General features: G+C 42.5%; 1 protein-coding gene across 2 annotated transcripts in view; it reads left to right on the plus strand.

Annotated features, from left to right (window-relative positions):
* STAB1 (stabilin 1) overlaps positions 1-14,419 on the plus strand; it is a 201,738-nt gene extending 187,319 nt beyond the window's left edge. For both annotated transcript variants that reach the window (XM_066596318.1, XM_066596319.1), the window contains 9 exons: positions 7-140; positions 239-404; positions 1,834-1,940; positions 3,853-3,972; positions 7,375-7,521; positions 8,591-8,695; positions 8,797-8,937; positions 10,885-10,980; positions 14,123-14,419. In XM_066596318.1, the coding sequence (XP_066452415.1) occupies positions 7-140; positions 239-404; positions 1,834-1,940; positions 3,853-3,972; positions 7,375-7,521; positions 8,591-8,695; positions 8,797-8,937; positions 10,885-10,980; positions 14,123-14,161 (1,055 nt within the window). In that variant the 3' untranslated portion in view covers positions 14,162-14,419. The remainder of the gene's footprint in view (positions 1-6; positions 141-238; positions 405-1,833; positions 1,941-3,852; positions 3,973-7,374; positions 7,522-8,590; positions 8,696-8,796; positions 8,938-10,884; positions 10,981-14,122) is intronic.
* Positions 14,420-15,324: the final 905 nt, after the last annotated feature.

The raw sequence follows: 15,324 nt of genomic DNA on the forward strand, positions 1-15,324 counted from the left end.
TACTAGAGAAAACTGGTGGCGTTTTTCACTTGCAGTCCCCAAAAGGTAACTATCAGTACACATATGAAGACGCAGAAAAAGCCTGTGCATCAGAGGGTGCCAGGATTGCCACCTTCCAACAGCTCTCTGCTGCCCAGCAGGTAAGTAGTCTTCTAGGTGTATTATAGTCAGTGCCAGCTGTAGGTACCTCTTCTGTAAACTATATTTATTTTCCCTTCCCATGGCTGACTTAAAACAGTTGGGTTATCATCGCTGCCTGATTGGATGGCTCTATAACAGGACAGCGGGTTATCCCACGGTGTATCCCAATGCAAGATGTGGAAACAATCATGTGGGAATCGTCGAACATAAGCTCGAAACAAACACGAGGGAAACATTGGATGTATATTGTTACCGTTTACAAGGTTGGTAACTGTAGCTCTTAGAACTCTGACTCGAAGATGCCCAGAAAGCAGAGATTTAATGGTTAACACAATACAAGACTGCGCTGTTTTTTATTTTGCTTAATCACAAACCATCCTAAACTAAAAAGAATATACTTAGAGAATCTACCACCATCTTTTTGCAGCCCCCAGTGAAAGCACCATAGGTTTACTTCTTGTCACACTGATTGCTGTAATATGCCTGCTATGTGTATCTGTGCAGTAATTTTGGAGAAACTTGCATTTTATTAGCAGCAGCCAGACCCAAAACTAGTCCTGCATATTCATGAGCTGCAGACTAGCCACACCCACCCCACCATCCAGCCAATGATTGGCACTCAATCTCTGCACAGTAAGGCCTCATGTCCACTGGGAAAATCCGATCCGCTGGGGATCTGTAATGCGGATTTGGGCTGCGGATGCACTGTAATTGTCTTTTATTTTTCATGCGGGAGATCAATTGAGCTATGTGCTCTATGAGCGCCCGCATGCATGATCCGCACTAAAATGGAGCATGTCCCTTTTTTTCATGCTCCAGAATTTTTGAAATTCACTTTTAAATACCATCCGAGGGGAATTATCTACCCACGGGTGGTCAATGCATTCCTATGGGGCGCGGATCCGCGTGCGGGAAAAACGCTGCGGATTTTAATTCTTATTTTCCCCGTGGACATGAGGCCTAATAGCCAGGCAGCAGTCAATCATTGGCTACCTCTTATGCAACAAACAAGAAGAAACCAAACAATAATACCTCCTATGTGCCCCCACACAGTATTAGTGCCCTCCTCTGTGCTCCCACACAGTGATAAATCTATTTCACCTGCTTCTAAGGACTTTTCATAGCTTGTACTGAAAGTAGAACTATAGAAAAGCGCCCCAACAGCAGAGCCTGGAGTCTGACTCCTCCTACACGTGACTAACATCATCATCCTAGTTCTTTACTTCTCCAGCAGTCCAGCCCTCAGCCTGACTCCTACACTACATGTGACTGTTGATGTGTAAGGTCCTTTTCTCTAAAGGGCCTTCTATTGTCTGTCTTTTGCCTCTTCTCCATCAATGCAGCGGTTTGCCTCGGCAACTTCACAACACGGAGGGCACCTCAGTCATTAGAAATCATATATTTTATGTAACTGGAGGAGCCCTGCGTGTCGGGAAACTGCCAAAGCAGATAGCCTTTTATGATTGTCGACTGGTTGGTGTCTTCCCCTCTCCCCTCCACCGTCCCTTCTCCTGATTGTGCTCAGGGTATATACCCTGCCATCTTACCCCCTTTTTCCCTCAGATTCAACCCTGTTATTAAGGGAGATGTTTATGACAGGATAAACCCCATTACACTGATAATGTGCTGTTCAATTAAATAGAATATTGTTATAGTGTGTAAAGTGTTCATAATTATTCTGATTCTTTGCAGACACGGATTGTCAATGTCCGGATGGTTACGTGGGTGATGGGAGTTTTTGTAATGGAAACTTGCTACAAGTTTTGGAGGCAAATCCTAGATTGTCAAAATTTTACTCTGTAAGTTATTCCTGCCTTAAATTGTTCTTTTTTTTTTTTAAAGAAAATACATATAACACAAAGTAAGGGAACTCTTTAGAATGACCTGGATTTCTGCACTGATTTCTAATAAACTGTGGGCTGATTGTATTCGATATCAATATAACTAAACTAATAAAACAAAAAGTTGTATTATTCATGTATTTTATGGAGCACATTGAGTGAACATGCACAGTGCAGAGAGAAAACCTAAGGGTCCTTTTAGACGAACCAATTCTTGTTTGAACGAGAGAATGAAAGCGTGTTATGCTAGCTCGTTCGCTCTCGTGCAGCCTATTTAGACAGGAGGATACATCATTGGCTCGTTCAAATGAGTCTTTCACATGCTGAAAGAACTGCATTGCAGAGCTTGGGACAGCGCAGGGAGGACACAGGTGAGCCCCGGTAGCTGAAAGAAGGCGAGTATGATTTTTATTTTTTTTTATTTTCAAGACCACTTTTCCTTGTTTTTCAGGGAAGGGCTTATTTTTAAAGCCCTTCCATGAAAAACAATTACAGGATGTCGGCAGCTGGATACCCTACCGCAGCTGTCATCTGTGACAGCAGTGGTAGGGAATTCTTTATTCCCCGCAGGGATGAAGAATTCCTTTGCTGTATATGTCACAGATGTGGCAGGTCCAGCAGGTAGTTCTTTTTCCTCGCAGGGATGAAGGAAACATCTGCCGCATGCGCAGATATGCTCTTTATCCTCGCGGGGGACACGGCAGAGGCGGACAGGTAAGTTGTTTTTTTTTTTACACTAAAATGCTTGTTCTTCAGGGAAGGGCTTATATGTAAAGCCCTTCCCTGAAAAACAATTCAGGAGTGCCGGCAGACCATTGTCTTCAATGAAGCCGCCGAAAGCAGCCGCGGCTCTATTGAAGACAATGCGTGCATTGCCTGTGGTGCACGCATGTCCTATCTTTGCAGGCACGCACCTGTAAAGTATGGACATGTGCACACACCATAGGGAATGCATTGGTTCTAATAGAAGTGTGTTTTTGTGCGAGAGTATGCACGCACGAAAACATGCTCGTGTGAAGCCACCCTCACTCTTATAAAGGTGATCTCACTCTTCAACCTTAGGCCGAAAAATCCTATCATGTCCTTTAATTAATAAACCTACAGGCATTCAGAACAGGGTATACTTAGTGCCAATATAGACTGATGTATAAGTCACAATATACCTTATAACAATAAATATGCTGGTGTATATCCTGTTACTACATGAACTATAATGCACAAGTCCACAACCAATACCACCAAAATGTGCAATATTAACCCCTTTTCCAACATGCGCCACACATGTATGGAAGATGTTCAGTGCCATTGTATTAAGCAGGCTCAGCATACACGGTGAGTGCCGGCTGTCTTTTACAGCTGAAACCCCTTCCATCAGATAACTCTGATCGCATCTGTAAATCACTTAATTGTCACTATCATTTCTGAAAAACAATAGAACGCCTGTCAAGATAAGTCATCTAAGGATCATAAGTTATAGTCCCCTATGTGGACAAAATAGTAAAAAGGAGTTTAAAATTTTTTTGATAATTACAAAAAATAATAAAAGTTAAAAAAATCCCAATCCTTGCATCAAAAAATAAAAACATTGAAAAAATTAGTATTGCTGTTAAAAATCAAGCTGCACCTGCAGTTACAAGCGCTGGCCACTACACACAACTCAAAAACTAACAAAACATAAACGGGCAACGCCGGGTAATCAGCTAATAATTATACTACTCTGAGCTCTGAGTTGCATGGCAGTCTGCTTTTTTTCTAGCAGAGTTTTTACTTTGTAGCCTCTGTGGTTTGAGCAACTTTAATTGTTACACATTTTGGCATATCCAATGTCATGTTCTAACTATATTTCATTTGGGTGGTTGTCTCTTTGTAGATGGTTTTAGACAATGGCATGATCAACTCCCAGGGTTCAGAATTCATAGACGTCTTATCAAACCGAACCTCATATAGAACCTTATTTGTTCCAGATGATGCCAGCTTGGATGACAATGCGGTAAGTCTGCAGTCTAACTAAATATTTACATTAGATGGTGGTAAACCCATACAAGTGCCTTGTGAAAGTATTCACTGCCTTGGTGGCTTTCATGTTTTGTTGCATTATAACCTGGAATTAAAATGGGATTTTGGGAGAGTTGTATCACTTTAACCTACACAGCACCCTGACCACTTTGAAGGTGCAAAATATTTATACTGTGACAGAAATAATAAGACAAGAAATGGAGAATGTAATGTGATTAGAGGGGTTGTACCAAATGTAACTTCTATCAGCTAGGAGGAGGAGAAGATGGAATTGAGCGAGGGCTGCACATGCATGGTGTTGCTCCATTCATGTTCAGTGTGACTGCCGAAGATGCCCAACTACAAGCACTCGGCTATTTCTGTCAGCCCAATAGAAATGGGCAGCAGCCATGCAAGTGTGGTCATCACTTCATTCAAGTCAGTTCCACGCGGCTCAGACACTCATGCAAGATTTGTGCATTGTTGGAACCCAGTTATTTTGAATGGAGTCATATACATGGCATGTCATATACGTGGCAAGTTCTATCTTATTGCGTTCCTCGGAACACATTGCCCATTTATTTCAATGCAACCATTTTTAATGCATTGCATGGCTTTCGCATGCGGTGCGATGTACAAGCAAGTGTGATGCAAGGTTTCCCATTGAAATCAATGGGAAACCCTTCCAATCCTCTATCACGCGAGAAGATCAGAACTTCACAGATTTGATGGAAGGCCTTTTTGCCTGAAAAATGCCTTGCATCAGGGGCTAAATCACATGTTCACGAGTGTGATATCACGCTCCCCCATGTATAGATAGCGTCAATGTGAAATCACTGCGGGTGAAGAAGAATCCTCACAGTGACGAGAAGAGGACATGGGTATTCTGATCTTGGGCTCAACGGGGAAGCCTCAAATTAGACCTTTCTCATCTATCCTAAGGACAAGTGACAAAAGATAATTCTAGTACAACCCCTTTAAGTATTACACCCAATGTGCCTAAAGTCAATACCTAGTAGAGCCACCTTTTGCTTAAATTGGGCACTCACAATTTTCAGTTCAGCTTTAATTTAATTTATTTATTAGTTGTTTTTTTTCATTCCATTGTAAAAATGTTGATAATTTATCAGGTCTGTTACACAAAATTGAAATACAATCCATTTTAATTCCATGCTGTAATGCAACAAAGTAGGAAAAACATCGGGGAGTTTGAATACTTTTGCAAGCCACTCTAGAACAGTATCTGCCTTAGGAAAATGTATGTCTGCTAGAGATGAGTGAGCACGCTCGGATAAGTCAGTTACTCGAGCGCGCATCACTCTTCTCGAGTAACTGCATTCTTACTTGAGCAGGCTCGGGGGGGGGGGGGGGGGGTGAGCAGGGGGGGAGAGAGATCTCTCTCACTCTCCCCCCCCCCCCTCCCCGAGCCTGCTCAAACAAGGATGCAGTTACTCGAGAAGAGTGATGCGCGCTCGAGTAACTGACTTATCAGAGAGTGCTCGCTCATCTCTAATGTCTGCATACATCAGCAGATATCCTGGGAAGGACCCGGGAAGGACTGTAAAGACAGTCATATGACAAGTCTCACAGCTTTCAAATGTAAGATTTAACAACTTCACAGGCGACACAATTCCAAGACTTTATAGATGCGTTCACACATGATGACTTGGTACAGCAGTGCTTGATGCAGATTTGGATATGAATACACTGCCGATTTCACCTCTTTAATTTGAATTCAGTTGAAGCAGTAAATTCTGCTGTGGATCGGCACCAAATAGTGCAGATTTGCTCTGCATTTTCCAGCTGCTGAAAATCTGCATCAGATCCGCTACGTGTGAACATACCCTAAAAGGCTATACGCTGCAGCTACGTCTGACAAGGAAGAAACGATTTTATCATTAGGGCCATTTTTCTTCACTTTAGAGGGATTATCCAATGAATTATTTTCATACCAAAAGTACAGAAAGGCTGTTAATAGCTGTTTTTAAGTACTTTTTAGCATAAACATACCTTTTTCATCTTCACATTTTTTGCTTCCATAGCCATTGCAACCATGCCATCACTATTTCATCAGTATTTGCCTCTGTGTTTCCTTCCATTGGTATTATTTTCTACTGAGTAAATATGGATCCATATTTCCCAATAAAAAACCTATAAATGCAAATATGGAGGCAAAAATGGATAACAGTAGCTCTTGCTGTGTTGTCAAAAATATGGCCATGTAAATAGATGCATAGATTTCCATTAGCTATGCATTACAAATACAGCCCAAATATAGAGTGAAAAAAAACGCTTCTCAAAGTGGCCTTGTTATATTATGTGTTATGTTATATTACTAGGTTGTCATCACTTCCTGACCACTAAAGGGCCCAACTACCACTTTGTATGGAAAAAGCTAGGGTGCCCTCAGTCCTTTTAGTCTCAGAAACAGTAGGGACCGCAGAGGACAGATACACCGATCATTTTGTGTTGGCATCTTAGCCTTATGCCATAATATTCCAAATGGGAGTACCCCTTTGGTGAGTTGGCAACAAGTGTAGCCTGCGGGACAATGTGGCCCGTACTGTATGTGGGCGACAGAACCTGTTCAAACAGTGAGTTTTGCCTCAAAATCCATATGAAAAATTGACGTACAATCTGCATCCCAGTGCTTTCAATGGGAAATCCATTTTACAAGGATTCTGTTATATCTGGCGCACAGAATGGCGTAGTTGACTAAGCTGTTCTATTCTCTAACTATAAGGCTGGGTTCACACGGGGCGTATTTTTGTCGGAAATCTCGCGGTTTGACCGCAGCAAAAACCGCGAGATTTCCGCCGGGAGAACGGAAGCGGTCCGGCCGCATGCTTTTCCGTTGCAGCCGGCTCTCCCATAGAGGAGAGCGGGGCCGTAAAATAAATAAACAAAAAAACGAAAGTAAACAGACATGCTGCTTCTTTTGAAACCATGGCTGCGGCGGCCGCAGCCGCGGTTTCATCCGGATTTACCGCAGCGGATTAGCCGTCTCGTGTGGACAAGGTTTCTGAGAAACCTCATCCACATGGCTGGCTAATCCCGAGATTAGCGGCCGCGGGCGGATCTGCTGCGGCAGAACCGCGGCAAATCCGCCCTGTGTGAATGCAGCCTAAAGGAAACAAACTCACTCTTACAAAACAGATGTCAAAATGGTGTCTCTTCACTAATGTAAGGGAATGGTTCTATTTCTTTTAGTATTGGGGTTCGCAATAGAACCCCTAACATAATTACACAGCATAGTAAAACATCCTTTGGAAACGCCTACTTACATCAATATTTTGTGGGAAACCTTGATGAGCATAAATTAATCATCCATATTATATAAAAATATTAAATAATAATATCAAATAAATAAAACCGTGTTATTCATTTTCTTTTCCAGACTTTAACATTGCGGGACTTGGAGCATCACATATCTAAGCTGGATATATTGGTGCCGTACTCAAATCTTACACATGGGAGTACTATGCTTTCTAAACTAGGCTACAACCTTTTAATTTCACATACTACTAATTGTTCCACAGCCCCGGTAAGTAAATGGCACTCACTTCACAAAGGTAGTTATGTGTTTTTCTTTTTAAAGCTAAACTCATATGTGGAACCAGAAAGAAAGGAAAAGTCTGAGTATCACTCTCTTTCTGGCTGCTTTCACATTGCCGTGAGGTTTGTGTGTTGCAAGACGCAATATATCGGCTCAATATCGCCCATGCCGGTGTGAAGGCAGCCTTTTTGTATCCTTTCCTGTGTTTTAGCTAAAAGAAGAAAAAACCTATGTGAATCTTGCTGGCCCTAACCCCTTAAGGACCAAGCTATTTTGTACCTAAAGGACAAGACACTTTTTAAAGATTCTACCCATGTGGTGGTTTTACTGCCCTATTTTTTTTCCTTAGCTAACAAAATTATTTTAGATGCAGGTTTTTTTCCATGACATATAGGGATATTTTTTTAATATCTTTTTCACTGCCTTTTTTTTCCCGTTTTTCAGTTTTATTGGGGGTGATTTTTTTTTTAGCATTTATATATATTTTTTTTATTAGTATATCTACACTAAATTAAAGTACAGGAACGGGTTCCTCATTTTGGTCCGGACGTTTTGATATACAATATGTATGATTTCGGATTACATGGTGCATATGGCGACTGCTTTGGTTGGCGTCGGCTTTGGGTCATTTTCTTTTTTATGTATATATTTTCATTTTATTCTGTAATTTTTTTTAAACTTATTTTTGTAAACATTTTTTTTACCATCTATGACCCACATGACGTCAAATAACACCTCTGGGGGAAATGCACATGGTCTTTCTTTTTTTTTTTAATTACAAACTTTTCAACTGTAGCTGGGGCATCCATAGTCACTAACGGAGCATATCAGGGTCTGCCAGGACCCTGCAGCTCTGCTGTAACACGGATCTGCTGGAAGTCATGTGATTGCCGGGTCGTGTAGTGGAAGAAACACTTTCACTTCTTAGTACCTAGCGCTCATTGAGTGTATTCATCTTAGTACATAAAGCGCATTACGCTTGGTCCTTAAGGGGTTAAAAATGTTTTGACCACAGTGCATCAAGGTGCTACAAGTCTGTATTCTTATTCCCCTCCAGTGTCCTAAAGTTGTAAATGATAATGTCATTCTTTATTGGGACATCCCGGCCTTCAATGGAATCATCCATATAATAAAAGGACCATTAGTTGCTCCACCTGTGCAGGTAAAACTTAAACCTACCTGTCTGATATTGTACTGATCCATGATAAGATTACCAATTTTACACTATAAATGCCAATCTCTTGTATTATACTAACTTTTTAGGTTGCAAAAGACAGCCAAATCTCTCACCCAGTTACTACCGCACTGGTCATAGCTATCATCCTGTTGACTGTGGCTGGAGTGGCTGCTGGTCACTTTTACTACAAGAAGAAGACTAAAGGATTTTACTTTAGGAGATTGAAGGTTCGTAATGATGCAACAATTATGTTTACTACACACGTTATACAGAGTTTATTAAATATATTAAATATATTATATCATACATGTCATCACCCAGGACACTATAAATAAGGCTATGTTCACATCTGCATAAGAGGATCCAGCACTGCATTGTGTTTTGTGTTTATAACGTAAACCACCTGACAGATGTGAACAGAATCTCATAAAATAGATTTGTCCAGTATAACATTAGGGGAATAAGTCAGGTCAGGATTGCCGTCTTTTGTCCTAAGACGGGTGGCAACACACTCAGGAATGGACGGCCACAACGTAGTTTTCCTTTAAGATCTAACATCACCAGTCTTCATTGCTTCACAGTACAGCAATGTTTACGCTATATACCACATTTCACAGTTCATGACATCCAAACACCTGGCCGTCTGACCTCTAACTAAACATTATGCAATGCTCTTGCTACCAGGCCTAGTGCCACAGAAAATCAGCACACAAGTTTCGTTACGTACCATCACAGAGATTACCTATCTTTTCCCAGGACTAGGAAAGCCTTCTGAGTGAATCGCCCTTCTCTTACTGAGCCCTCGTAGGTATCTTCCAATTGGTCGAATTAGCTAGTTCCAACACAGATAAAAGCTTTCCCTGCTACACAGACTGACTAAAATGTCTGTTCTCAAGCCCCCTAGTGGCCACTTTAGTAGCTGCACTGTTAAACCAGTGATCCCCAGATTCAATGGTTCACAGCATTGTAGCCGCTGTACAACCCATACCTGTACTTTAATTTAGTGTAGATATACTAATAAAAAAAAACTATAAATGCTAAAAAAAAAATTACCCCCAATAAAACTTCATGATTCGTTGTGTCTTATGTGCAGTAGAACTCCAATGCAAATTGGTTGGTAGGGGCAATTTTAATTTTTCAGAACTTGGTTTTAACAATGAGGCCCACTATGAAAAAACTGGATTTACCGTTCAGTCCATCCTGACAGCACACATGGATGTTGCCCTCTGACCCTGCTGGGACAGGAAGAGGAGAGTTGAAAAGTCCACCTCCTACCACTATTCTCCAATGTTTTTCCTGTCCCATCAGACACAGAGGAGCTCCTCCATGAATTATTGAAAGAAGGACAGAAGGATCGCTTACCGAAGCGATAAAACGAGATCGCCAGGCCCGTCCTCATATGCGCTGCATCCCTGTGTATGGGCACGACATTGACCAAAGCTGAATAAGTGATATGGGCTTGCCGGGAGGTAGAAGAGGTGCTAGGGAACTGGTGAAGAAGGTATATTCCCCTTGGACATCGGGAGGAGCGTGTTAGTGGGGATTGGTAGGAAATCGGCCCATACTTATGCAACTGTAATACTCACCATTCCGGATGATGGTCTCATCCTCCATAGTCCAGCAGTATTCCCACTTCCCCTCTTGCTTTTTTTCCCCTTTGATGAGGGAGAGAGGGCTCCACCTGGAACTCGCTATAGTTGGGGAACGCTGGCGCTGGCGGCCAAAGTCAAGTTAGGGCTCATCTGTGCCTCCTTTTCTTCTGGAGGTACGGCAAGCAGCAGAGAGGTTAGGGCCACTCTGTTCTCCCTCCTCATGTGCGGTAACAGGGTGATCTGATGTCAGCCCTCTATTTCCAACCTGAAAGGGAAGAAAGTAAAAAACAAACAAACAACCAAAGTAAAGACCTGCAGAGCTGGTGGTCTTCCTCCTACGGACACTAAGTTAAAATTGATTTAGCTCAGTGCCTGCAGGAGGGGTATATCTGGAGGAAGGAACTAACACTCTTTTAATGTACTGGCAGTCTCCTGGTGGACGAAGCTATATACAAAGTCTTGCTGTATGTCCCTCAATGACATGGACGAGAAATATAACATTCAGCCGATATGACCTGATATTTTACTTACCTTCTAATACCATTGACCACTGAGTTGCTGACAATCTGTATCTGTTTATAGGAAGAAAACGGAGACATAGATTTACAAAATCCTCCATTGGTGTCCATCCCTAATCCAGTGTATGCCGTCAGCACCCCTTTCTTAGATGAAATTGAGGTAAGAATAATGTAATTATTATAATGTGTATAATTAATGGATCCTTACCAAGCAAAGTCCTGAGTTCCTCCTCGAATTCTAAAGCTACTTAAAGATAATCCAAAAATAAGGGATGAAGATGAGCAGCTGCCAGACCGTTTGACACCACATATATACCTGTCTCATTCTGTTTTCCTCAGAGATAACTGTCAGTCCTGTGGACAGTAGCTTGCTGGCAGGTCCAGTCAAAGTTGATTAAATCTCTTAAAAATATATTAGATTTCTGAAGCCCCATTTACATGGGACATATGTTGGGCAAAACAATGCCCGACACTTATCCCAGTGAAGCTTGCTCCTGTGCTGTTACACTAGAGCAAGCAACGCTGAAAGCACTGCCAGTGTAGAGCGCTCCTCCCCCCCCCCCCCCTGGCCTCTATACACTGGTAGCTGACAGTCATTCAGAACTGAACGACTGCTGTTTACACTGAACGGCTAGTCGTTCAGATTTTTAGATGCAATTACATAGGATGACTATTTTTCAAACTCCTGTGGGAGCACAGGGATTAGAAGAACTCTGAACGATAATTGTCCCGTGTAAATGGGCCTTAAGTTAGCTGTAGTTAAGTAAAATCAATTAGTTTCAATGCTATATTGCTCAGTAGAGATGGACATCCGAGGAACCTAGTTGGTAGGCAGGTAATTGATAATGCCATTATGGAGGTTCCCCAGTTTAAATGTGTAAGGATGGTTTCAGGCAAGCGTATTTTAACTCCAGATTTGGTCCATATTTGTAGACCATAATACAGAGCTAATGTCACATGGCCTTATTTTTCACGGCCATTTTTAAAAATGCAGTATTACCTATTTTTGCCCTCGTATTGATATAATACGGATTAGTATTTGTCCAGTACAAAATCAAACTAATGACATAATACGGAGGCACTTCAAGAGTTCAAATTCACCTGACTGTTTGCATTGCATCTTACATGGCCTTTCCATGTAAGGAGTGCAACAGACAGCTGCCAGTAATCAGCTTGAAAGTCATATGTAACAAGGAAGAAGAAAATCCAGCACTTCCGTAAAAACAGAATCTGCTTTATTATTTCATCACAGGATAAAATATACAGTACAATTCTTACCTGTTTCGAGCTATATTCTAGCTATTGGTCACAGCATCCTTTGATGAAATAATAAAGATGATTCTATTTTTATGGGAGTGCTGGACTTTCCTCTTCCTTACATGTGACAATTCCCAGCCATTGTTATAATGACTTTTATAAAGAGTCTGACATCGACTTGCAGGAAGGCTGCCTTCCAATAGGTGGTGCTGCAGAGGTATTGTTCCATCTTCTTTTTTCATATTTCCCAGAGGAGCATGGATGGCCTTAGAATTCTCCCCACTCACCTTCTAGGTCAGTGATGGCGAACCTTTTAGAGAGTGCCCAAACTGCAACCCGAAACCCACTTATTTATCGCAAAGTGTCAACATCTCAGGGACGGGGCTAATCACGACAAATAATTTTACTTCCATTGTTTCAAAATAGACAGGGTGCAGATTTTAACTGCTTTTTAGATGCGGAAAAGCTGCAGAATTTGCCAGCATTTCTGCCACGTGTAAACATACCCCAGTGGTAATAGTGACCCCCATAACGGCCCCAGCGGTAATAATGACATTCCACAGCGGCCCCAGTCATAATAGTGACACCCCACAGTGGCCCCAGTAGTAATAGTGACACCTCACAGTGGCCCCAGTAGTAATAGTGACACCTCACAGTGGCCCCAGTAGTAATAGTGACACCTCACAGTGGCCCCAGTAGTAATAGTGACACCTCACAGTGGCCCCAGTAGTAATAGTGACACCTCACAGTGGCCCCAGTAGTAATAGTGACACCTCACAGTGGCCCCAGTAGTAATAGTGACACCTCACAGTGGCCCCAGTAGTAATAGTGACACCTCACAGTGGCCCCAGTGGTAATAGAAGGCATCCCACAGCGGCTCCAGTGGTAATAGTGACATCCCACGGTGGCCCCCAGTGGTAATAGTGACATCCCACAGTGGCCCTCAGTGGTAAAAGTGACATCTCACAGTGGTCCCAGGAGTAATAGTGACATCCCACAGCGGACCCAGTAGTAATAGTGACATCCCGCAGCGGACCCAGTAGTAATAGTGACATCCCGCAGTGGCCCCAGCAGCAATAGTGACATCCCACAGCAGCCCCCAGTAGTAATAGTGACATCCCACAGCGGCCCCCAGTAGTAATAGTGACATCCCACAGCGGCCCCCAGTAGTAATAGTGACATCCCACAGCGGCCCCCAGTAGTAATAGTGACATCCCACAGCGGGCCCCAGTAGTAATAGTGACATCCCACAGCGGCCCAGTATTAATGCTATTACTACTGGAGCTGATGCGGGAAACACTAACTAATAGTATGCCCTATATCAGCCCCAGTAGTGATAGTGCCCTCCTGAGAACCACATACTTACCCCCTCCTCATCATTGAAGCGCCGCTGCTCCTCTGCTTGGCGCTGATTCTGGGTGCACACTGTGACGTCAGTGTGTGCTGCCGGACACCTCCTCATCCCCTCTCGCAGAACCTAAGAGGAGACATCAGGGGAGAAGGATCCTGGCTGCACACTAACGTCACAGTGTGCGCCTGGGATCAGCACCACTAGCAGTGCTGCTGAGGGAATACCGGCAGGGGAGCCGCAGCACCCCGGCCGATATTCACTAACGTAGTGAGCAGCCGACGGTGGCGCGTGTCAGCAGAGAGGGCTCTGTGTGCTCTCCTTAAGGAGAGAAGATACTCTTCCCAACCCATAATATGGAGGCAAGTACTGATGACATATGGTTGAACCATACTCAAAGAACAAGTTATATATGATAGTGTAAGAACACAAATTGTAATCTTTCCAAATGACTTGACACCAGAGAATCACTTATAAAAGTTTTTAGTAAACCCCTTGTAACATGTCAGTCATATTTTATAGTAACATCAGTGATGGTCTGGTAGGTAGTGTTCCTACCAATGGTAAGAATGAGCAAGGCCCAAATTCACAACAGTTGCCAAGTGGAAGAGATGGTCACTGCTCCTCTAGAATGGATGACAGTTGAGGACTGCTCTCTAAACAGACAATTAACTTTTTACTTTTTTTTTTTTTTTAGGACAATGAGAGTTCTGAAACAGACCACATCCTTCACTAAGCCGTCAAGATAATAAAATGTACTACGTTTACAATTTCTTTGGTTTCCTGTATATCGAGATTGAGTTCAGGGGACTATCTAAGGAAACATCCTATGAAACAGAAAATGTATCATTCATGTTTACACACACACACAATTGCAGCCGCTGAATTATGTGATATGGGGATGTTTAAAAAATAAACTAGAACAAGTATTAAGAATAAATGTGCTGCTGTGTGAGCGGGGAGATGTGTTTACAGTATTTAATAAAATTCAATGGAAATACATGATGATGTGCATCTTATATGACTTCAGGAAATGGGAAGATGGAACAAAGTCTCTACAGCGCCACCTATCGAAAAGCAGCATTCCTGCAAGTCAGTGTCAGACTTTTCAACAAGCCTTTTAAGAATGACAGGGACTATAATCCCAAACTAGAATCTTCTCCAGAAGGAAAAAAGTTAAACCATATACAGACAGCCATTTCAGGGTATTTTCCCCTCGTCTGTATGCAGTAGGTTTGCTGGTATAGCTAGGTAAGAGTCCTTTGATGTGGGTCAGAAAGGGTATGGTTTGTCCTTAGGGAGAGCACCTAGTGAGGAGACATATAAGGCCAATCGTGCTCTTCTGGGAAATTTATACAAGTGGAAAAATGGATTAATGCCTCTACAGTGCCACCTATTGGATGCAGGTTTTGGCTTATAAATTACGTGCTGCTCCCTTGTAGAAGTAGGTTTTAAGCTGTCACAGGTGGGGTCCGCTCTCTCTTTTTACCAGTCTGTCAATCATTATAGGGGGGCCTTCCCATCTCCTACATTTATGGCATATTCATAGTATAATAGTGTAATAGGTACAAGGTCCCAGATGTGGCACCCACAACTCAAAACTGCCTCCCCCACCCAGCTGTGTACAGCGGGTGGGACCGTGGAAACAGCTGAATGAGCGATAACCTTTTACCTGCCAAATAAGAATCCACTCCTGCTATGTTTGTGTCATACTTTATTTAGGTTATATTGGGAGTGATACAACTAAACTTGCAAATGCTACACATGTCTACACATACAAAAACAGGCTGACATCTATTGGCTAATACAAGCCAAAGCAAGGCAGAAACTGTGAATCCACTGTTTCACTTTTGCAACATTGGCAGATAAAAGGTTAAGGAAACAGTGTAGCACAGCGCG

This window comes from Eleutherodactylus coqui, chromosome 3, assembly GCF_035609145.1.
Source record: "Eleutherodactylus coqui strain aEleCoq1 chromosome 3, aEleCoq1.hap1, whole genome shotgun sequence".
Taxonomy (NCBI): domain Eukaryota; kingdom Metazoa; phylum Chordata; class Amphibia; order Anura; family Eleutherodactylidae; genus Eleutherodactylus; species Eleutherodactylus coqui.